The sequence below is a fragment of the Antedon mediterranea genome, chromosome 3 (genome assembly GCF_964355755.1).
Source record: "Antedon mediterranea chromosome 3, ecAntMedi1.1, whole genome shotgun sequence".
Taxonomy (NCBI): Eukaryota; Metazoa; Echinodermata; class Crinoidea; order Comatulida; family Antedonidae; genus Antedon; species Antedon mediterranea.
Genome location: NC_092672.1, coordinates 30,607,213 through 30,628,187, shown reverse-complemented (window position 1 = coordinate 30,628,187; position 20,975 = coordinate 30,607,213). Strand labels below are relative to the sequence as shown.

The 20,975-nt window shown below is 35.5% G+C and overlaps 2 protein-coding genes across 2 annotated transcripts; both read left to right on the top strand.

The window, feature by feature from the left end:
• The first annotated feature begins 12,724 nt into the window (after positions 1-12,724).
• Positions 12,725-13,616, top strand: LOC140044288 (uncharacterized). Its single transcript, XM_072088766.1, has 2 exons — positions 12,725-13,177; positions 13,263-13,616. Exons 1-2 carry the CDS (start codon positions 12,725-12,727, stop codon positions 13,614-13,616), a joined length of 807 nt encoding a protein of 268 aa, XP_071944867.1.
• Positions 13,617-14,614: 998 nt separating this feature from the next.
• On the top strand, positions 14,615-15,217 carry LOC140044287 (uncharacterized). The gene has a single exon (XM_072088765.1). The coding sequence runs from the start codon at positions 14,615-14,617 to the stop codon at positions 15,215-15,217; it is 603 nt and encodes a 200-aa protein (XP_071944866.1).
• The last annotated feature ends 5,758 nt before the right edge of the window (positions 15,218-20,975 follow it).

Below are 20,975 nucleotides of genomic sequence, written 5' to 3'. Positions count from 1 at the left end.
GCAAACGCCCCTGTAGCGCTCTATCTTTTCCAATTGTTCTTACCTCAGCCCCAACCATGATGAGGCCTCTTAGGAGAGGGGGTGCTCTTGTGGCTGGTGACTAATATCATTGGTGTTTTGATCGTTTGATATTAAATAATATACGCTGGTTACACCGGAGGTAACTCCCATAAGAGGGGCCTTTTTGGGAAAAAAGAACCCCCCTGTAAAAATCCTGGCTACGGGCTTGTATGGTTATTCTAGGCCTGCTTACATAGGGACTTCTAATTAAGAACTCCTTGCTTAATCACTTGATCCTTCTTGCGTAGGTCTCCTCTTTGTGACCATCACTCTTTTTACACAATAAAAGGGAATTTCCGAAAGCGATCAGTCCATCATTTTTACGGATCGCCTGCGCGATCGCGTTCCTCAAACCAGCAATTAACGTCGCTAAACCAAATGGTTTCTTTTATTAAACAAATCAATTTTTATGTAAAAAAATATAGTTAATAAAAAAACAATATTTAATAGTAGGCCTAAATAATGTGTAATAATTGGAGAAAGAGATTCTTCACTTCTGTCTTTGATGATTCTTTTCTCCGAAAAATGTCAACCATTTTGGTTACTAAAATACAGTGGAAAAACATGTGCTGTCATCTTTCCAGCTGCTGCTCTTCTAGTATAGCCAAAGAATATGGTATAGCCATAGCGTGTGTGGCAGCCATTTGTAAACACAGCCAATTGACAATGAAATAACCCTTTTTAAGGCACAATATTAACTTTAAAATGATTGTATGTTATTATGTCAATATTTTGATGACTATTTTGCTATATTTTGTTATTGTACTGTATTAGTCAAATACATGTAAATAACTCCACATTTTCTGTCCGATTTTTTAGGCCTAGCTAGGCTATCCCTTACCTACTTTAGCTAGCCCAGCCAGGTCATGTAGACCTAGTTGTCCAATGACTCCCAGCCAAGTTAGGCCATGGCCTTATTTCTTGTTTTATACTGTTGGACTGTATCCTGCAGCCCCCATCCCCGGGTGGGGAGTGTGTGTTGGGGGTCATTATTTCTTCGAAAACACAAGGAGACGTGATGGACTGAAACATGCCAGGTGTGTGTAGGGCACAGTCATGTCTGACAGCAACAGTTTGGTATGGTGCCGCGGTGCAGTGTACAGTATCAGGCACATTTTCTACCAAACATCCTGATATTTTCAATAACACTAATTTCCAAGCATCTAGCGTAGGGGCGGACCCAGGGATGTTGCCTTAGTGGCCCGGGCAACACCCTTAATTTCATACTAAATTTTGTTCTGCCAATAAAATTAAATTTGAGTCCCATTTCTTCGTATACAATATCCATATTTATACGTTATAGAAGTTCAGTCTGAAAGAGAATATTTATAAATTGGCACAGCAGTCACCAATAGGCCTACTATGCCGCGCACAGATAAAAGTATATAAGTTTCTGAGCATACGCTGAACACATTTCTGATTGACTAGTTTCTTGTTGTGCGCGCGTCAGAGAGCAGGGAGATGTATCTCTCTCTTGATGAGAGGTGGTACGAAAGGTGGCCAACACACACTGTGTTCGGGAAAAAACCGTCATATGTCAATACGTCAATTTGTTCATAATTATTGCGTTTTTCCATAATTTAAGGCCAAATCATAGTTTTGCGTATAGTTTTATTTTTGCGTGTAGTACCCAGTTTATCTTCATTTCCGTATACGTCCGTAATATTAGGGCAAATTTCAGAATTAACAGAGAATTATTATACCGCGTCGGTAGCTGAGCAAACTCGGAACTTGATAGACTTAATCATAAAGTAGTTTGAGTAGGCTAGTGAAGACGACAGTGTTTAAATTTCCTTCCGTTGATCAACCGGGCGAAAGCAGTATTGGTAAGGCTTTTGTTTACCCTAACAAAGGGCCTTCCTTACGTAACGCTCCACTGATCACCATTATTGTTATTGAGACCGCTTATCACCATGACGACACCAAACTATGCTGAACAAAGCGTCAAGCCCGTGTTCGTTAAAGACGATGATATTAGAAAGAAAGAAGAAGAATATGTCAAAGAAGAAACTATTTACTTTGCTCTAAATGATGTGATTAACTGTGATTACCTTATTGGAACACAAAAAGTAAAACATCTTTGGCGCATATATCAATGATCACAGAGAACGTGTAAAAGTTATAACATCGGGGCTTAACATAAAAGGAAAACATATTAATGTACATGACATTAACCCGTATCTTAGTGGAGGAGAAAATACTATCAGAATACTGGTGAAAGATATTCCACTGTCAGTGAGAAATGAAGAGATAACGGATGGTCTAAGAAAACTAGGATGCAAAATAGTAGGTCCCGTCCAATTTGTTAAATTCCGAATAAATGGAAAACTCTCACGTTTTCTAAACGGAGACCGAGCTGTGTTCGTAGAACCTTTTAAGGATAGCATGCCAAGATTCATCAAAATCAACAATTTCAATGCTAGGCTCTTTCATAAAAATCAAAAAGATACAATGAAGTGTTTTGAATGTGGTATAGCTGGACATAAAATAAACGAATGTCCAGAAAGGCTTGCGAAAATCACATGTCATACCTGTAATAACACAGGGCATATCGCAAAGAACTGCAAAACATTGCAGTCGACAGAACAACTTCCATGTGATACTGCTGAAGAAAATAGTGAAAGTGATGGAGAAGGAGAGAATACAGAAGATAAAATAAAACCTAATGGCATTGATAACGAAAACAAAGCAATAGCCAGCACCAATAAAGCAAAAGAAGTGATTGAAGTTATTGAGGACCTCTTAAATAAACCTAGTAATCCTAGAAATGAACCTGACTCCGTTGAACTAGAAGAGAGAGTGGAGACAATCATGAAGGAAGCGATTGATAGAGTAAAATCTCTCAGCGGTGACGAGAATTTGTCTTCAGAGAATCAAGGATCTCAACGCTCTAAGAAGGAGAAGAAAAAGAAAAAACAACAAGAGAAGAAAAATGTAGAAAAAATGGAACAAGAAAAGAAACAAGGAGAGAAAAGTAAACTAGACAAAAGCACTAAAGGTATGAGACCTATCACAGATTTCGCTACAACTGCGAAAAAAGATACACTTAACTCAGATACAGCGACAGCCGCTAGGCAACAATTCGCTGCAGGGAAAAGAAAGAAGATGACAAAAAGTGGAGACAAGAATGCGGAAAAGAAAGAAAAAAAGACTGACTCCGTAAGTTAAATACACAATTATCTGATCGACTGCTCTTTACGTAAAGAGAGAAAGTTAAAAAATTGGATAATATAATTATATATATATATATATATATATACAAAAAGCAAAAAAAAAAAAAAAAAAATGGCAATAAAACGAAAAAACAGCCCTCTTCATTTAATCTCATTAAATGCTAGAGGTCTTAGAGATAATATTAAAAGGAGAAAAGTATTTAACTGGCTAGAAGAACAAAAAGTAGATATCGTGTTTCTTCAAGAAACACACTTTGATATAAAATCTGTGAAATGTTATGATACGTTATGGAAGGGATACACTTTCCATAGCTTTGGAACGACAAATAGCAGAGGCATTTCAATGCTATTTAAGTCGAATTTTGACATAAAAGACATCAGTTGTAAATACTTAGATGAGGAAGGTAGACTACTTATTTTAAGTTTAGAATATAACGGACAAATTTTTACTTTAATAAATGTGTATGCGCCAAATAATTACAAAGACAGATCGTTATTCTTTAAGAAACTTGAAAAGAAGATCGATTCTCTTTGTAGTGTTGATGAGCATATCATAATTGGCGGTGATATGAATTGTATATTACAACGTAATCTTGATCAAAAGAACAATGTAAATACTTATGATAACTCGCCACAAATATTAAAAAATTGTATGCGTAATCATAAACTAATTGACATATGGAGACAATGCCACAAAAACAAAACTCAGTATACGTGGAGACGAAAAGAAACATACAGAAGGTTAGATTTTTGGTGTGTTTCGAACGCCCTCTATAAAAACGGTGAAATTGTGTCTTGCGACATTAGACCATCTATCTGTTCTGATCATCAAGCAATCTCTCTTAAAATTGTAAACCACCAAGCAGAAAAAGGTCCTGGACTTTGGAAAATTAATAACAGCATTTTAAATGATAATGATTACAATGTAAACATAATCAGAATAATTAGAAATGTAAAAAATAATGAAAATAATCTTAGCCCGGACCTCCTCTGGGAATACCTAAAAGTTAAGATCTAGCACATATTGTAAACAAAAGAAACAAAAAAGACAAGTTAATAAAGAAGAATTGTTCAAAAAAGTCAAAGAATAAACTTGATATTGCATATGATGATAAAACAAATATCCAATTAAGCAACATCCAGAAAGAGCTTAATGATATATATTCAATTGAAGCACACGGTGCCCAAATTAGATCCCGATTGGACTGGTTTGAAAAGGGAGAAAAAAACACTAAATTCTTTTTAGGATTAGAAAAATCCAACGCAAAAAGAAAACACATTACTTCAGTATTAAAAAGTAATGGAAAATACACATCAGACACATCTGAAATTATAAAGGAAGAAGTAAGTTTCTTCAGACAGCTATATGCAAAAAAATTAATGAGTACTTACACAGATCAAAAATGTAAGCAAACTTTCAATTGATGACTATACTAAATGTGAGGGATTATTATCAGTTGATGAATGCACAAATGCTGTTTTAAAAATGCACCTTAATAAAAGCCCAGGATCTGATGGCTTGAGTGTTGAATTTTACAGAAAGTTTTGGGACCATATAAAAGAAATGCTGTGTACAGCTCTGAACTATAATTATCACAACAACATACTTTCAAATTCACAAAGGAGAGGTATAATTCAATTACTTTTCAAAAGTGGACAAAGAGAGAAGTTATAAAACTGGCGACCTATCACACTCATTAATGTAGATTATAAGATATTAGCTCATGTTCTATCAATCAGATTACAAAAAGTAATATCAAATATTATATATTCTGATCAAAAAGGTTACATTACTGGAAGATTTGGTGGTGAAAACATAAGACTTGTAGAAGATATACTTTATTTTACTAATATCAAAAACAAACCCGGCGCCTTAATTTTCCTCGATTTTGCAAAAGCGTTTGATTCGGTAAACAGAAATTTAATGTTAAAAACGCTAACAAAATTTGGATTTGGTCCTTCTTTTATTAAATGGATTAAAGTAGTATATACTGATACAGAAAGTATAATGGTAAATAATGGTTGGATGTCGGAAAGCATTAATATGGAACGTGGAATAAGACAAGGGTGTCCTTTATCGGCCTTGTTATTTATATTGGTAGTTGAATTGATGGCCTGTAACATACGGAACAATCCCCTATGTAAAGGAATTGAATTGCCAAAAATAAATGATGAAGAATGTACTGTTAAGATAGCTCAGCTTGCAGACGATACTATCATCTTTACAAAAGATAAAGAATCGTTAATCTGCTTTTTACATGAGATTGAGCTATTCTGTAGAATATCAGGTTTAAGATTGAACAAAGGAAAAACAAATGGTATGTGGATTGGTGCGAGTAAACATAATATGTCAGAACCATGTAATATTGCATGGACAAAGAAACCTGTAAAGTTTCTAGGAATTTATGTTGGATACGATAACAAATTATGTGAAAAGAAAAATTGGGACGATAAGATTATTTCTTTAGAAAATATCTTAAGATTATGGAAAATAAGAAATCTTACGTTCTTTGGAAAAATTATTAAAATTAAAACCCTAGCCATATCTAAACTAATATACAATGCTAGCATTATAACCGTACCAAAATATATCTTGCCCAAGGTGGAAATTGATAATATATAGTTTTATGTGGAGTGGTAGACGAGAAAAGATTAAAAGAACCACACTCAATAGAAAAACAGATAAAGGTGGTTTAAATATGATTAATTTGAATGCAAAAGTCAAAGCATTGAAGTTAAACTGGGTTAAGCGACTCCTTAGTCCAGATCCAGGAAAATGGAAATGTATACCGAGTTATTTTATGCACCCTATTAAGTATACTGTTAATATCACTCAAATTAACAATGAAGAGCATTCTGATCTAAAACTTTTGCCTGTTTTCTATAGAGAAATGATAATTGCTATAGTTAATATTAACAACTTGAACTGGTCTGACCCACAAAACATTGAAGACGTTAAAAACCAACAATTGTGGGAAAATAAATGTATACAGTTAAATGGAAAGTCAATCTATTTCAAAGTTTGGCTTGATGCAGGCTTTAGAACAATGAATGACATAATTAAGGAGAATATATTATTACCAATGAATGAAGTGTTACCATTACTATCACAGAAACAAAATGGATTAATTGAATATATAGGGCTAATGAATGCTATACCACAATCATGGAAGGAAATTATTTTGAATGGTGAACATGTAAACAATCAAACAAACACCGATTGCTTTTGGCTTCATACAAAACAACTTAATGCAAAACTATTTTATAATTTATTTGTAGAAAATATAATATCAACTCCTATAGCACAAGAAAAATGGGAGATAGAATTTCAAAATTACACTTTTGCATGGGATACTCAGGGATGTCACCACGCTGGTCGGCGCTGGTCGGCCCCGACCAGCACTCAACATTTCCGACCAGGATTTACAGGCTGCCGACCACCACTATTATTTATTAATCATTACGATATTTATATTAGGCCTAGGCCTAACTAAAATTCGTACTAAAACATTTTACCTAGCACATCGTTAATAACAGACAAGCTAGCCTCATATAGATAAGACAAAGGACTACAGCAAATGTTTCCGTGGTTACGTACGTTACTTTATTTGTAACACAATACCAGGCCTACAATACCAGGCCTACTCTGCCCTGGTATTCATTGTTACAGCTTGTGAGTCATGGCGAACAACGTGCTACACAGCACAGTGTACAAGTTTAAAGTTCACATAGCGACCATTCAAGCGTTTTATTTTGCACAGATTAAAAATACAAACAAGTACGCAGTAATTAAAAATGTACAACTACATAGACCTAAACAAAATCATTTTTAATTGCTGAATGTTTTGTCACCCTGCTTTAATTATATTATGTTACTAGTTTTACATTTTTGTACTCTACGAACATATTAAAAAAAATAAAAAAACATGCGCATGGTTCAGTGAGACCGGGTAAGTTCGTTCGTTTATGATCGCCGAGCATGGTACAATAATTACACGTCCCTGGGATAACTTCAGGTTGCTGAACTTCAGTTAACCCATAAACACGTGTCTGTTCTTGCCGGCCATGCACTACATGCTTGCCGCACAGTTGTGAAACAAAAAATCCGGAATTCGCTAAAAAACTCTCGCGCAAAAGAACACGAACATTATATCGAGCAACAAGTAGTAAGGTCTAGGCTAATAATTTATCTACAGTATTTGATGGGTAGTAACAAAGTGCGAGGCAGCGAGGCACGCGAGGCAGGGAAGGCATGCGAGGCAAGTCAGAAATTTATGCGAGGCATCGTTTTACCATCATCAAAAAATGCGAGGCATCATTTTATCATTTCTCAAAATTGCAAGGCAGGAAATCACCGAAATTGAAGTAGCCTAGGCCTAGGCCCGCTAGGCTAGTTTCCTTTTGCACCTGCCTTGTATTTTAACCAACTTTATCCTGAATACCACAGCAGAATTAGTAGGCCTACTTTAATGAAGAAAAATCACATAAAAGTAACAATAAATCCATTAAATTGGTGATTTTACAGACGTTGTTTTTCTCGCATTTCGCACACTCAATGTTCAATATTTTGGTTTCTATGGAACGCCAAAAGAGCAAAATTAATTAGAGGGCTAAAAACTCTGTGGAATCCATTTATATTTAACGCATTATTTGGTGAAAATCAAGTACAATTTCAATAGATTTTGTCACTGTCAGTAAGGAAAAATGTTACTGTTCACCGGTGTACTGTTGATAATGTACACGGTTTCGGTAACCTTTTAAAGAATAAAATAGAAAAATTCATCATAATATCCTTAGTAGGATGTCCTAGGTCTAGACTAGGTAGTGATGTTGATTTAGGATCGATTATTATTCTTTGAAAATAGAACAGTATCAGCAGTAACATATTACAGCATTTTTATTGACAAATTAACAAATATATTGAAATAAAACGTGTTTTTCACCAATAAATGCATGAGAAATTGACGCATTCTACTAAGTTTTAGTCCTCTATTATAGTTGCTCTTTTGGCGCTCCATAGAAACAAAAATATTGAACATTGAATAAGTGAAATTCGCGAACAGTGTGCGAGAAACACGCCTGTAAAATCATTAATTTAAGGATTTATTTGTTACTTTTTATGTGATTCTTTCATTAAAGTACTCATGAGGTATACTTCTAAGGTGTGGTATTCACACGAAGTTAGTTATCAAATTTGGAGTAAAAATACAAGCGAAGGAAACTAGCGCCAGGTTTATTAGTACGTACATGGACAACAATAAATAAAAATCGTTCGTAATATACCTAGCTTACTAAAACAGGAATAGTGTATCATTATTAAATATTACACCAATTATTATTATATCAAAATTGATTAAATTATTGTCTACATAGGCCTCTTATCTAGGTTAGGGCTAAGCATATTAGCTAAAGTTTAATTTTAGGCCTAGTATTACAATTGTCGGACGTAAGTCTTTTTTCACACACGCTCCAGAATTCTGTCGCAATTTTTTTTCTTTGCGGCATGTTATTCGATCGCCATATCAGTTACCTTTTATTCACCGCCAGTTATTGAACTTGTCCTGGCAATCGCTGTTCACCTTATTTGCGAGAGAGGTACACGTGTTGTTCCTTAAGAATGGAATGTCAAAAGTGTCTTTGGCACGCCGCTCAGAGAGAAGTCTGTGCGTTGCTGCTGAAACCACGTGCTATAGGAGGGGAATGCACCACAATCCTCTGAGCTGAGGGCTGAATCATTCCGCTACCTGCTAAATAGTAAAGAGGGATTTTCCATCTCTCGGGTTTACCGGATCTAGGCGCAGGGGTGTGACAAAATATTATTTTCACTCTGCTATGTTCGAGAGACATGTGAGTGAACACGCTCGAAATGCCAACAAACATTGCAGTCATTTGATGAGTGTGTCGCTATAACAATTATTGTTTATCGAAAGTTTAAGACTGTCGTTCAGATTTTTGAACCGTAGTTTGGGCACTTTTGTAAAAGTAAAATTGAATGAAAAAACAATCGTTACATAAAAATAAACAACATGATGAGTGTATACACGAATCTATTTAGATACGCTTGTATCGATTGATTATTAGGCCTATAATATAGCATAATAGCACGTTAAGATATGCCTCGCACCTTTTTGAAATTGTAAACTATATGCCTCGCATGCCTCGCACTTTTGGAAATGATAAAATGATGCCTCGCACAAATATTTGGCATGCCTCGCGTGCCTCGCACTTTGTCAACACTCGTATTTGATTAGGGATTAGGCCTAAATAAGGAAGCGCCTGTTTTTGTGGAATTCAGATTTTGGGGCCTCTATCTAAGCATTGGCTAGGCCTAGTGGTCGTAGTGTCTACAAGGCTAGGCCTAAGCCTGACGCGATCTATTGCTATTCATTTCGTAAGCGTTTTTTTGTTTTCGCGAATAATAACGGCGACTCCCCGGTGGTACAAGGTTAGGCCTAGACCTGACGCAATTTGTTGTTATTTATTTTCAAAATTCTTTATGTTTCGCTAAAATAACGACAAACCCCCCCCCCCGGGGGGTTTGTCTTTATTTTAGCGACCGGCACTCCAAAAAGCTGGTGACATCCCTGGATACCGTATGGTATAACAAGGTGTTTTCTATGACACATATCACAAAAGTCGCGCAATTCAATTTCAAACTACTACATCGTATTCTTGCGTGTAAAAGTAAGTTAAAAATTTGGAAACTTTCAATAAATGACATATGTGAAAGATGTAATAGTGAAATTGAAAATGAAAAACATTTGTTATTTTCATGTAATAAGATTAAACCCATATGGATTGTATTTAAATTTTTGATCTCAAACTGTTTTGTACAAAAGATTGATATAACCTGGCGTAATATTGTTAAAGGATCGGAAACGAAAACTGTAAATGAACTTATTTCAATATTTACTTTTTGCATCTATAAATCGTGTTTAGTAATAAGAAAAGAAAAGAAACAAAATCAGGAATCAAATATAATTTGGAGATTATTTTACTATGAATTAAAGCATTTATTAACAAATGAATTTATGAATAATTTACATAAGGCTCAGAAGAAATGGACGAATAACCTAAAAGATAAATTATTAAAACTATCTAAAGACTTGATGTTAATAATTTAATTATTTTATCGATTCCTTTTTCTTTCTTACCTTATCATAATGGACACAAATCCTGCATATCAACGTAAAATCTGTTTATAAGCATCACATACAGTATACCTTTTTAAGATGACAATAGTTCAAATACATGTAGCATGTCAATATAATCTGTATGTATTGGTATTTGTTTAACATATATATCTTTCTATATTTGCATTATTTTATATCGTATACATGTCAATTTAATCTATAGGTATGTGTATTTGTTCAATATATATACTTCTATACTACTATAATATGTTATACCGTAAATACAAATTGTAAGTAGTAGTTGTACTAAGATGACATCGGGTATGATACTCGATTTGTCAATAATTATTGCGTTTTGCCGGGGGTTTTCTATAATCTAAGGCCAATTTTTAGGCCAAATCATAATTGTGCGTATAGTTTTTTTCCGATGCGTGTAGTACCCTATTTCTTCTTCTTCTTTATTGTATCAAACAAAAAAACAATTTAATACAAAAGGTAGCCAAGGTATAGCCGAAGCTAATCAAGCTTGGTACATTTTATCTTAACTAACTTAAGCTACAAAATTAACAAATAAATAACAGAATTTAAAAGAAAATAAAAATTTGATAACGTCAAAAACAAAACAAAAAATATTAGGCCGAATTTCCGTAGTAATTTATGGAAGTTCCAAAATTTGAACCGTGTTATACCGGTAGCAGAGCAAAGTTTGCTTCCTTCTGCAAATGTCATATCATAATTTTCTTTGTTTTATTTTGGAGTGTGGTTTAAACAACACTTTTTTAAAGTTTATAGTGGATAAATAATAAATAAATTTTTGAAATTGAGGTTTTAACATCTGACTTTATTTAGCATTTAATTGAAAATAACACAATTTAACGTTTTGCGCAATATATTTATAGCAGCAGCTTCATATTTTTTGTATAACTTTTTAAAATTATTAATTGCTAATAAATTTACAATAATTACAGTTATTAGATGTAGTACCGTACCAGAAGTACCTTCATCGGGAACTTCCCCGTGACGTATGTTTTATTACCGGTCGAATAGCATTATGCTACGATCCTCTGTTTGCTAGTGAACTATAGAGTGAGTGACATTTCCGTCGAACTAGAGGTGCAATTTATTATGAATTTTACGTGCGAGAGTACCATGTACGGGTGTCATTTAACAATTTTCTTGCTCAAATACTCATTGTCTACAGCACTGGAGTCTTTGGGCAACCTAGGCCTTCTTAAAACAGTCATGCGAGTCTGCGAACGCCCCTGTAGCGCTCTATCTTTTCCAATTGTTCTTACCTCAGCCCCACAACCATGATGAGGCCTCTTAGGAGAGGGGGTGCTCTTGTGGCTGGTGACTAATATCATTGGTGTTTTGATCGTTTGATATTAAATCATATACGCTGGTACACCGGAGGTAATTCCCATAAGACGGGCCTTTTTGGTAAAAAACAACCCCCCTGTAAAAATCCTGGCTACGGGCTTGTATGGTTATTCTAGGCCTGCTTACATAGGGACTTCTAATTAAAAACTCCTTGCTTAATCAATTGATCCTTCTTGCGTAGGTCTCCTCTTTCTGACCATCACCTTTTTTTACACAATAAAAGGGAATTTCCGAAAGCGATCAGTCCATCATTTTTACGGATCGCCTGCGCGATCGCGTTCCTCAAACCAGCAATTAACGTCGCTAAACCAAATGGTTTCTTTTTTTAAACAAATCAATTTTTATGTAAAAAAATATAGTTAATAAAAAAACAATATTTAATAGTAGGCCTAAATAATGTGTAATAATTAGAGAAAGAGATTCTTCACTTCTGTCTTTGATGATTCTTTTCCCCGAAAAATGTAAACCATTTTGGTTACTAAAATACAGTGGAAAAACATGTGCTGTCATCTTTCCAGCTGCTGCTCTTCTAGTATAGCCAAAGAATATGGTATAGCCATAGCGTGTGTGGCAGCCCTTTGTAAACACAACCAATTGACAATGAAATAACCCTTTTTAAGGGACAATATTAACTTTAAAATGATTGTATTTTATTATCAATATTTTGATGACTATTTTGCTATATTTTGTTATATTTGTACTGTATTTTTCAAATACATGTAAATAACTACACATTTTCTGTCCAATTTTTTAGGCCTAGCTAGGCTATCCCCTACCTACTTTAGCTAGCCCAGCCAGGTCAAGTAGACCTAGTTGTCCAATGACTCCCAGCCAAGTTAGGCCATGGCCTTATTTCTTGTTTTATACTGTTGGACTGTATCCTGCAGCCTCCACCCCCGGGTGGGGGGGGGGGGGGGGGGGTGTGTGTTGGGGGTCATTATTTCCTCGAAAACACAAGGAGACGTGATGGACTGAAACATGCCAGGTGTGTGTTGGGCACAGTCAAAATGGTACATTCCCCATCATGGCGTCTTTAATCCACACAAACCAAAGCTAAGGGTCGTCTTCGACTGCGCTGCTAGATCTCAAGGAATTGCACTAAACGATGTATTAATACCAGGTCCAACTCTTACGAACAGTCTCTTAGGAGTGTTGTTACGTTTCAGGGAATGTAAAGTTGCTCTGATGGCAGATGTTGAAGCTATGTTTTACCAGGTGCGCGTTCCCGAGAAGGATAGGCACTATCTTCGATTTTTGTGGTTTACTGGTGGAAATCTTGAGAAAGAACCAGAAGAGTTTAGAATGAAAGTGCACCTATTTGGAGTGGCATCATCCCGTGCATGTGCCAATTCAGCGCTGAAGCAAACTGCAGAAGACGGTGAAAATAGCAGAAATTCTGAAGCTGTCAAGACGATACAGAATAACTTCTATGTTGATCGACGACCTGTTGAAGAGTGTCAGAAGCACCAAAGAAGCCATTCGCTTGATAAAAGATGTAACTGAACTGTGTGCTAAGGGTGGATTTAATTTGACAAAATGGTCAAGCAGTGACAAACAAGTTATCGAATCTATTCCGAAGGAACGTAGATCAAAGGAACTTCAAAGTTTGAATTTTAAGGAAGATGGGTTACCACTCGAACGGGCCTTGGGTGTAAATTGGAGTCCAGAAGGAGACATTCTTGGTTTCAGCCCGCTTGTCAGAGAGTATCCACTAACAAAAAGGGGATTCCTGGCAACTCTAAGCTCGGTATTTGATCCGATGGGTCTGGTGGCCCCAGTTATTCTTCCGGCGAGGCTTGTACTACAAGAATCTATCAAAAGAGTGAACGGATGGGATGACCCGATACCAGATGACTTGCTGAAGCGATGAAAGCAATGGTTGGGCAACTTATCACTGATTGGAGCTATCGAAATACCAAGATGGCTTGGCATCATCGGCTATGGTGACGAGTGTAAATTGCACATCTTTGCAGATGTGAAGTGATATGGAGTGGTTGCATATGAAAGGACAGGAGTGGATAATGTGAGATGCAACATACTTTATAGCAGATCACGTGTCACACCTTTGAAGAAAAAGACCATCCCTCTACTAGAGTTGACTGCCGCTATGCTAGCTGTAAAAAGCGTTGATTTATTAACCAGAGAAATGGAAATAAAATTAACTAAAATCTTTTATTGGACTGATAGTGTCCTGGTGCTGAACTACATAAATAATGAACAAACGCGGTTCAGCACATTTGTAGCGAACAGAATCAGCATTATCCATAACGGCTCAAGTCCAAAGCAGTGGAGGCATGTTGGAGGGAAGCTAAACCCGGGGCAGATATAGCGTCTCGAGGCCTTAACCTGAAGGACAATGAACAAGTAAAAAAATGGTTAGGGGGGCCGGAGTTTCTTTTGAAGGGAATTGATAGCTGGCCTAAGCCATTTCGTAGCAGCAACCTTGATGAAAGTGATCCTGAAGTTTAAGAAGCCACCTGTGTTACACTTGAGCAACCAGATTCTATTGAACTTCTAATACAACATTATTCGTCGTATTATAGATTGAAACGTGCGATAGCATGGTTACTTAGAATAAAAAAAGGCACTTGTACAGCGTGAAGTGAAGAAGACTGCTATTTCCCTAAATGAGTTAAAGAATGCTGAAATTGAGATAATGAAACATGTCCAAAGTAGAAGCTACCTTGATGAAATAACTTCTATTAAGGAAAATAAACAGTTGAAGAAATATAGTAATATTGGTAGACTAGATCCATTTATCGATGAAGGAGTATTACGAGTTGGAGGTCGCCTGCAACGGTCGAATCAACCGAGCACTATAAAGCACCCAGTATTGTACCTAGAAATCACCATATTGCAACCCTTATAATGACTGAGGCACATCAGATTTATGGTCACTGTGGTAGAAATCATCTAGTTTGTGCTGTAAGAAAGAGGTATTGGATACCAAACCTGCCGTCGGCAGCAAGACGACTCGTTTCAAAGTGTGTTACATGTAGAAAGTATCATCGGAAAGCAGAGAGTCAAAAGATGGCTGATCTACCCGAGCAACGAATCACTGTAGGTGAACGTCCCTTTTGCTGCACGGGAATGGACTATTTTGGTCCCTTTGTTGAAATAAAGCGAGATCGAGCGACACAGCAACGTTACGGTGTCATATTTACTTGCCTCAAGACTAGGGCTGTGCATTTAGAAGTTGCATGTTCACTGACAATAAACTCATGTATCCATGCAATTAGACGGTTCATCTCTCGAAGAAGACCCGCTCATACAATAAGGTCCGATAACGGAACTAATATAGTTGGAGCACAAAGGGAATTGCAGAAGTCCCTTAAAGAACTTGATGTAGACAAGATCCAAAGAAATATGCTAAAGAAGGGAATAAATTGGCAATTTAATCCACCTGCTGCATCTCATTATGGAGGAATTTGGGAGCGGATGATCCGCTCAAGCAGGAAAGCAATATACTGAATTCTTAAAGAACAACCATTGAAATTGAACGACGAAGGTTTGTCCACATTGTTTTGCGAAGCGGAATACATCATGAACAGTAGAAAAGTAGGCCGCTAACGGCAAATTCAGACAACAACCTCAAGGACTTAGAACCGCTCACACCCAACCACCTTTTGATAGGTGCAGGAGTTGAACTGACAGCACCGGGATCATTTACAAAGGAAGATGTAGTAAAGGGTTGGAGACAAGTCCAGTATCTTACCAATCTTTTTTGGAAGAGGTGGGCGAACGAGTATCTTACCACACTTCAAGAAAGGCAGCGTTGGATACAATGTAAGAGGAATATTGCTGTCGGTGATGTTGTTTTGATAATGGAAAACTCCCCCAGGGGTAGTTGGTCAATGGCCAGAGTAGAATCAGTCCACAAGGATGATAAGAATGTAGTAAAAAGGTCGGTCCAACTGAGGACAAAGTCGTCTACATTAGTTAGACCTATCGCTAAGCTTATTCTTATTTTAGAAGCCAGTGACTAGTTAGGGTATCTCCTAACTTACTTATCTCAAGTAATTATATTTACATTTATGATACTTAGTTATGTTGAATTTTATTTGTTAATGCTCATTGTTTTACTCGCATTAAGAGGGCCGGGATGTTTTGTCCCAGACATATTGACTTTGTAAAGTGTGCCCTCTAAAGTTGAAACTGCACACCGTGTTCGGATTTGTCCGAAGAAAATTGATAAAAAATTAGTTTTTAAAGTTATTAATGACTAATGTTTGGATATTGGTGAGTTTAATATAAACTTGTGACTTGCTTGTATAAGTCTGAAGTATTACCTAAGCATTGTTAGGCTAGTGGATAGGAACTTTCACTCATCACATGTGTATAATTGTTGTAGTGATGCGAGCGTGGTCGCTTGCGTAATGTCCTGACTTGTACCTAATGAATATTCATGTGGCCGTCAATCTTAGGACGAAAGATTGTAATTTTATATAATTATCGATATCAACCGTGATATTTATGTACAATATCTAGTTTATTTAGTTCTATTAAACTACCGTATAACCTGAGATTAAAGTAGCAAACAGATTTTAGATCATTAATATTACAACACTTATTTTTGGCGAACTTGTATTATTCGCAGTATTTATCACTATGCCTGAACTTTATGTGATTAGTTTTCTGATTGTGTCATTTGTGTGTTTACTTTAGGTTACAGTTTGGTTGGTCGATACCATTCTCATTTGAGGTAATTTGCCTCACAGTTGTGTTGTGACTGTGTTGGATACCTATAGAAGGCAGGAGGTAAAACATAAGCTTTGTATTAATTAAACAAAATAGTAGTAGCATTATATACAATAAAGGATCTCTTATATTAAAGGATAATTATAATCACATTTTTGTAACTTTAAACCAATATTACAGTACTTTGTTATTCGTTTTGCTAATATAATAATACCTTTTATTATAGCAACCTGTTTCTATGAATAAAGTTTGATTCAAGTAACTTGTTTTCGTGATTCGTAATTCCTGCCTGTACAACCCATATGACGGGTTTTTCCCAAACACAGTGTGTGTTGGCCTCCTTTCGTACCTCTCATCAGGAGAGAGATACATCTCCCTGCTCTCATGACGAGCGCACCACAAGCAACTAGTCAATCAGAAATTCATTCTGCGCATGCTCAAAAATTGATCTACACTTATCTGTGCGCGAAATAGTAGGCCTATTGGTGACTGCTGTACAAATATTCTCTTCCAGACCGGACTTTTATAACGTATAAATATGGATATTGTATACGATGAAATTGGACTCAATTTTAATTTAGTGGCAGAAACAACATCTAGTATTAATTAAGGGTGTTGCCCGGGCCTCTAGGCCAACACCCTTGGGTCCGCCCCTGCACCATGTTACAGATTACAAAATCTCAAAATTACAAACATGAAGAACCGGTCAGGCGTTTATATGTTGTGTCGTACTTGTTATTATCCATGGCATTGACTGTAAACTGTTTTATTGCGGTAAGGCGATTGAGTGTTATGTGGCATGTGAGATGCGTTAGGAGAATTTAGGTTGCAGTTGAAATTAGTAGTATTACGTACTGAATTAGAAATTATTATATTAATAAAATAATAGGCAAATAAAGATTCTTGATAGTTTAAATATTCATTGAAAACTGCAAAAGTAAAAGAAGAAAGATGGTATAATTAGTTTATCTTTGATAAGTTAACTTTTTGAATTTCCTATATTTTAAAGCTGATTATCAAATTAAATTTGTTCCTGCAAATGTAAATTGACTCCAAAGTAAGGTTAATCTAGGCATAGCTTATTCGTTAATTATTATTTTAATACGTATGATAAAACTACTATATCAACAAGTTTTATTGAGTACCAACCATTGAAAGGAATTTGTACAAGGGGGCTTTTACTGTGCATTGTGACAATACAAGATTCCTAAGCCTTTAGAAAAAAACATTATATAACTATTCGTACACAAGTCACGCAATTCTATACAGACAATGCTTATCAATAAGTTTAACTTTTCCAAAGAGTAGTTTTACACCATGGTGAATCCACTTTACATTTCAAAAAGGCGTTTCAAGCACGTCAGAAATTGTGTATTCATGGGCACGGTTTGGTAGTACATTTTGTTCACAAATGTTTACGAATTTCGGCTCCGCCTGTCCGCGATTTACTAAAATACCACGACGCAAATATATATCTGAAGTTAACATAATGAAATTAAGATTGAAAATAAATCAAAAATAATTGTGTGTAAGAATAGTAAAATGTCTCAATGTATCTATATATATAAATTTACGTAAGGGCAAAATTCGGTAAATCGCGCCTTACTTCTAGAATTTTTACTCGATGGTATATAAAGTTGGTTCATACTTTCGGTACTGATTTTAACCACCTGATGTAACCCTGTTTACTAATTAAATTAAGTTAGATAATTAGTTATTGACGATTAAAACGAATTTAGGTTCAACGATTTGCCCCAAATAGGGGTGTTTTCCGATCGTGGTATACACTGTCTAATGGATGTCCATCTTGAAAAATACCCGCCACAAAAATGCGAGGAGGCTTCGCATTTTCCTATCTCCTCCTACGATAATTGTTTTTAATAGCTGAAAACCGGTTGAACAGTTCGAGTACAGCATCATAATGTTGAAGACAGGCCGATTTTCTTTAAAAAATACTATTTTGATACATTTAATACACGTTTTTACAAATGTATTGATTTGTGATGAATGGAACATTCCAAATTATTTGGTTTAACCATACAGGTATAGATTTAGATTTATGGGCCCCCTTGGAGAATAAACATAAATAGTATTGCAATGCTGTACAATACTGTTAAGGTATTAACCACTTTTGATCGCAATTTGAATCGCAAATTTCTTACTGTGAGTGTTGGTACTGTTAGATGTAATATAAAAATATATACAAATAAACTTTATTACTGTGAGTGTGGGTAGGCCCTACTGTTAGATTATAAACATATAATATACAAATAAACATTCCAAATTATTTGGTTTAAACATAGAGGTATAGATTTAGATTTATTGGAGAATAAACATAAATAGTATTGCAATGCTGTACAATACTGTTAAGGTATTAACCACTTTTGATCGCAATTTGCAAATTTCTTACTGTGAGTGTTGGTAATATAAAAATATATACAAATAAACTTTATTACTGTGAGTGTGGGTAGGCCCTACTGTTAGATTATAAGCATATAATATACAAATAAATAAACGTTATTACTGACAGTTGCTTCTCAACGTTTGTATTAATTAATAATTAAAAAATATATAAACGTCGTAGTGGTGTATCGTTACATGTACTTTACTATTTCAATCGACTATGAGAGTGAGATTTTTAACAAAGTACCGTATTAAATCGTAAATGTTTTACTGTATTTAGTGGTATATTATTTATAGGCCTATAAAACATTAAAAACAATATTTCGTTACGAGTGGATAAGAATATATTTTAAAATGTTTCCTCTTTGTACCCATCTTCTTCCCCCATCCCTCAACCCTTAATGTTACATACAAAACACAAATTGGGTTTGTTTAAATGAGTCCAGATAAAAAAAAATTGACTCATTTTGTTTCTCTCTCGGAAGTAATTCTCAGGGTGCTAATTTTGGTTTTGACTACATAAATCATTGTGTATATTTATTCGTTTCTGTAAACGACAATGTATTATAGTCCTGCGGTACGTACATTTGAAATCTCCATTTTTTTCTCGCTGGAAATACTGTGTATTCGAGAACCATCTGTGGGCACGACCTAGATGCACGCGAGCGAAGCGAGCGTGCCATCTAGTTTAATATAATAATAATAATAATACATTATGCTATTTATTAGGCTTAGCCTACAGTAAGCTGCACCACAACTATTGCACAAACAGCATAGCATCGATCAACAGTTGACTGTATTGGCAAAACGGTTTAGTTGACGGTTAGTTTTTATTTTAAACCACTCACGTTTGCGCTTTAAAATAAGTTAAAAAATATGGGGTCACCAGCCATCCTGAAGAGCTATAATCGATTCAAAATAGGCATATTTTTACACAAATTTGCATACAATTTTAAGGCGCACGATTTTTAAAGTTTGACGTGCACGTGTGTCATTTTTTTTACATTCATAATTCATCAAATATGAAAGAAATGTACCACAAAAATCAAGCGCAAAAACGTGCTTTCTAGGCTGCATACGGGCTAAGTGCGCAAAAGCGCGCGCGCGCAACGCAATTTTTTTTTTAAATGTAAAATGCTTAAAATGTCCTGATTAGAAATCAAAAGGAGGGGTTATACTGTACGGAAACACACATACTTACAAGGTTGTAGTTATTTTTGTAGTCAGAATTACCAAGCCCAAATTTTACACCATTTAATAAGGTCTTCTGTACCCTGAAGTCATTAGTTGACTCTTCCAGCCATTTATAGAACCACACAGCGCCTTCAGGGGGTTGTCCATCAGTGTGAGCATTCTTAACTTTCAAAGCGCACGTACGCGCGATTTGACCAAGGTTCAAAATGTTGTTGGTGATAAGGAAGATGACCCTTGACATGAAGCATACGTGTGTCAAGTTAATTAAAAATATCTATTGGTTTTTAATGTATAGTCAATCTAAGAATTTCAGAAAATAAAAAAAAAATATTTTTAATAAATCAAAGTTTGTAGCACAACTACATAATTATATACGCGCATCTGCTGGGTAAGTTACAACATAACTGCTACCACTATGCTGGCCGCAGTAGCCTTCCATACTATATTTGTGGCGTTTCATATTTGTAACTTTTCGCGGCACTGTTTTGCCTGTAGTTTGCCTATTAGTTTAAAATGGATAAATCACTATAATTGTTGAATCAGCTTGTTTTAGATATATTTAGGATACTATTGATATTAATGTTATTGCATTTTGAGAATCTATATAATAGTCTTGATAGGCTAGGTCTGCGGGATGGTTTCTTGTTAGTTGCTATGGCAACAGGGATAGTGTTGAAAAGGCGACTGGATGTACCTTTCTGATGGTTATGTTTAGGGTGATCCCTTAATGCTTACATTTGTTGTATTTTGTACTTTTTAATAGTTTTATAGATTTCGTAGATTGTCAGTTATAGTTTTTTCCTTCATAGGTATTACAGTTTAACAGTAGAAATTCACAGATGTTTCTCATTGTGCTGCATCCATAGGCTCACAGCTTTGTAAGTTTATGTCATAATATAAAAGATAATGTATGAAAACAACAAACTATGAACAA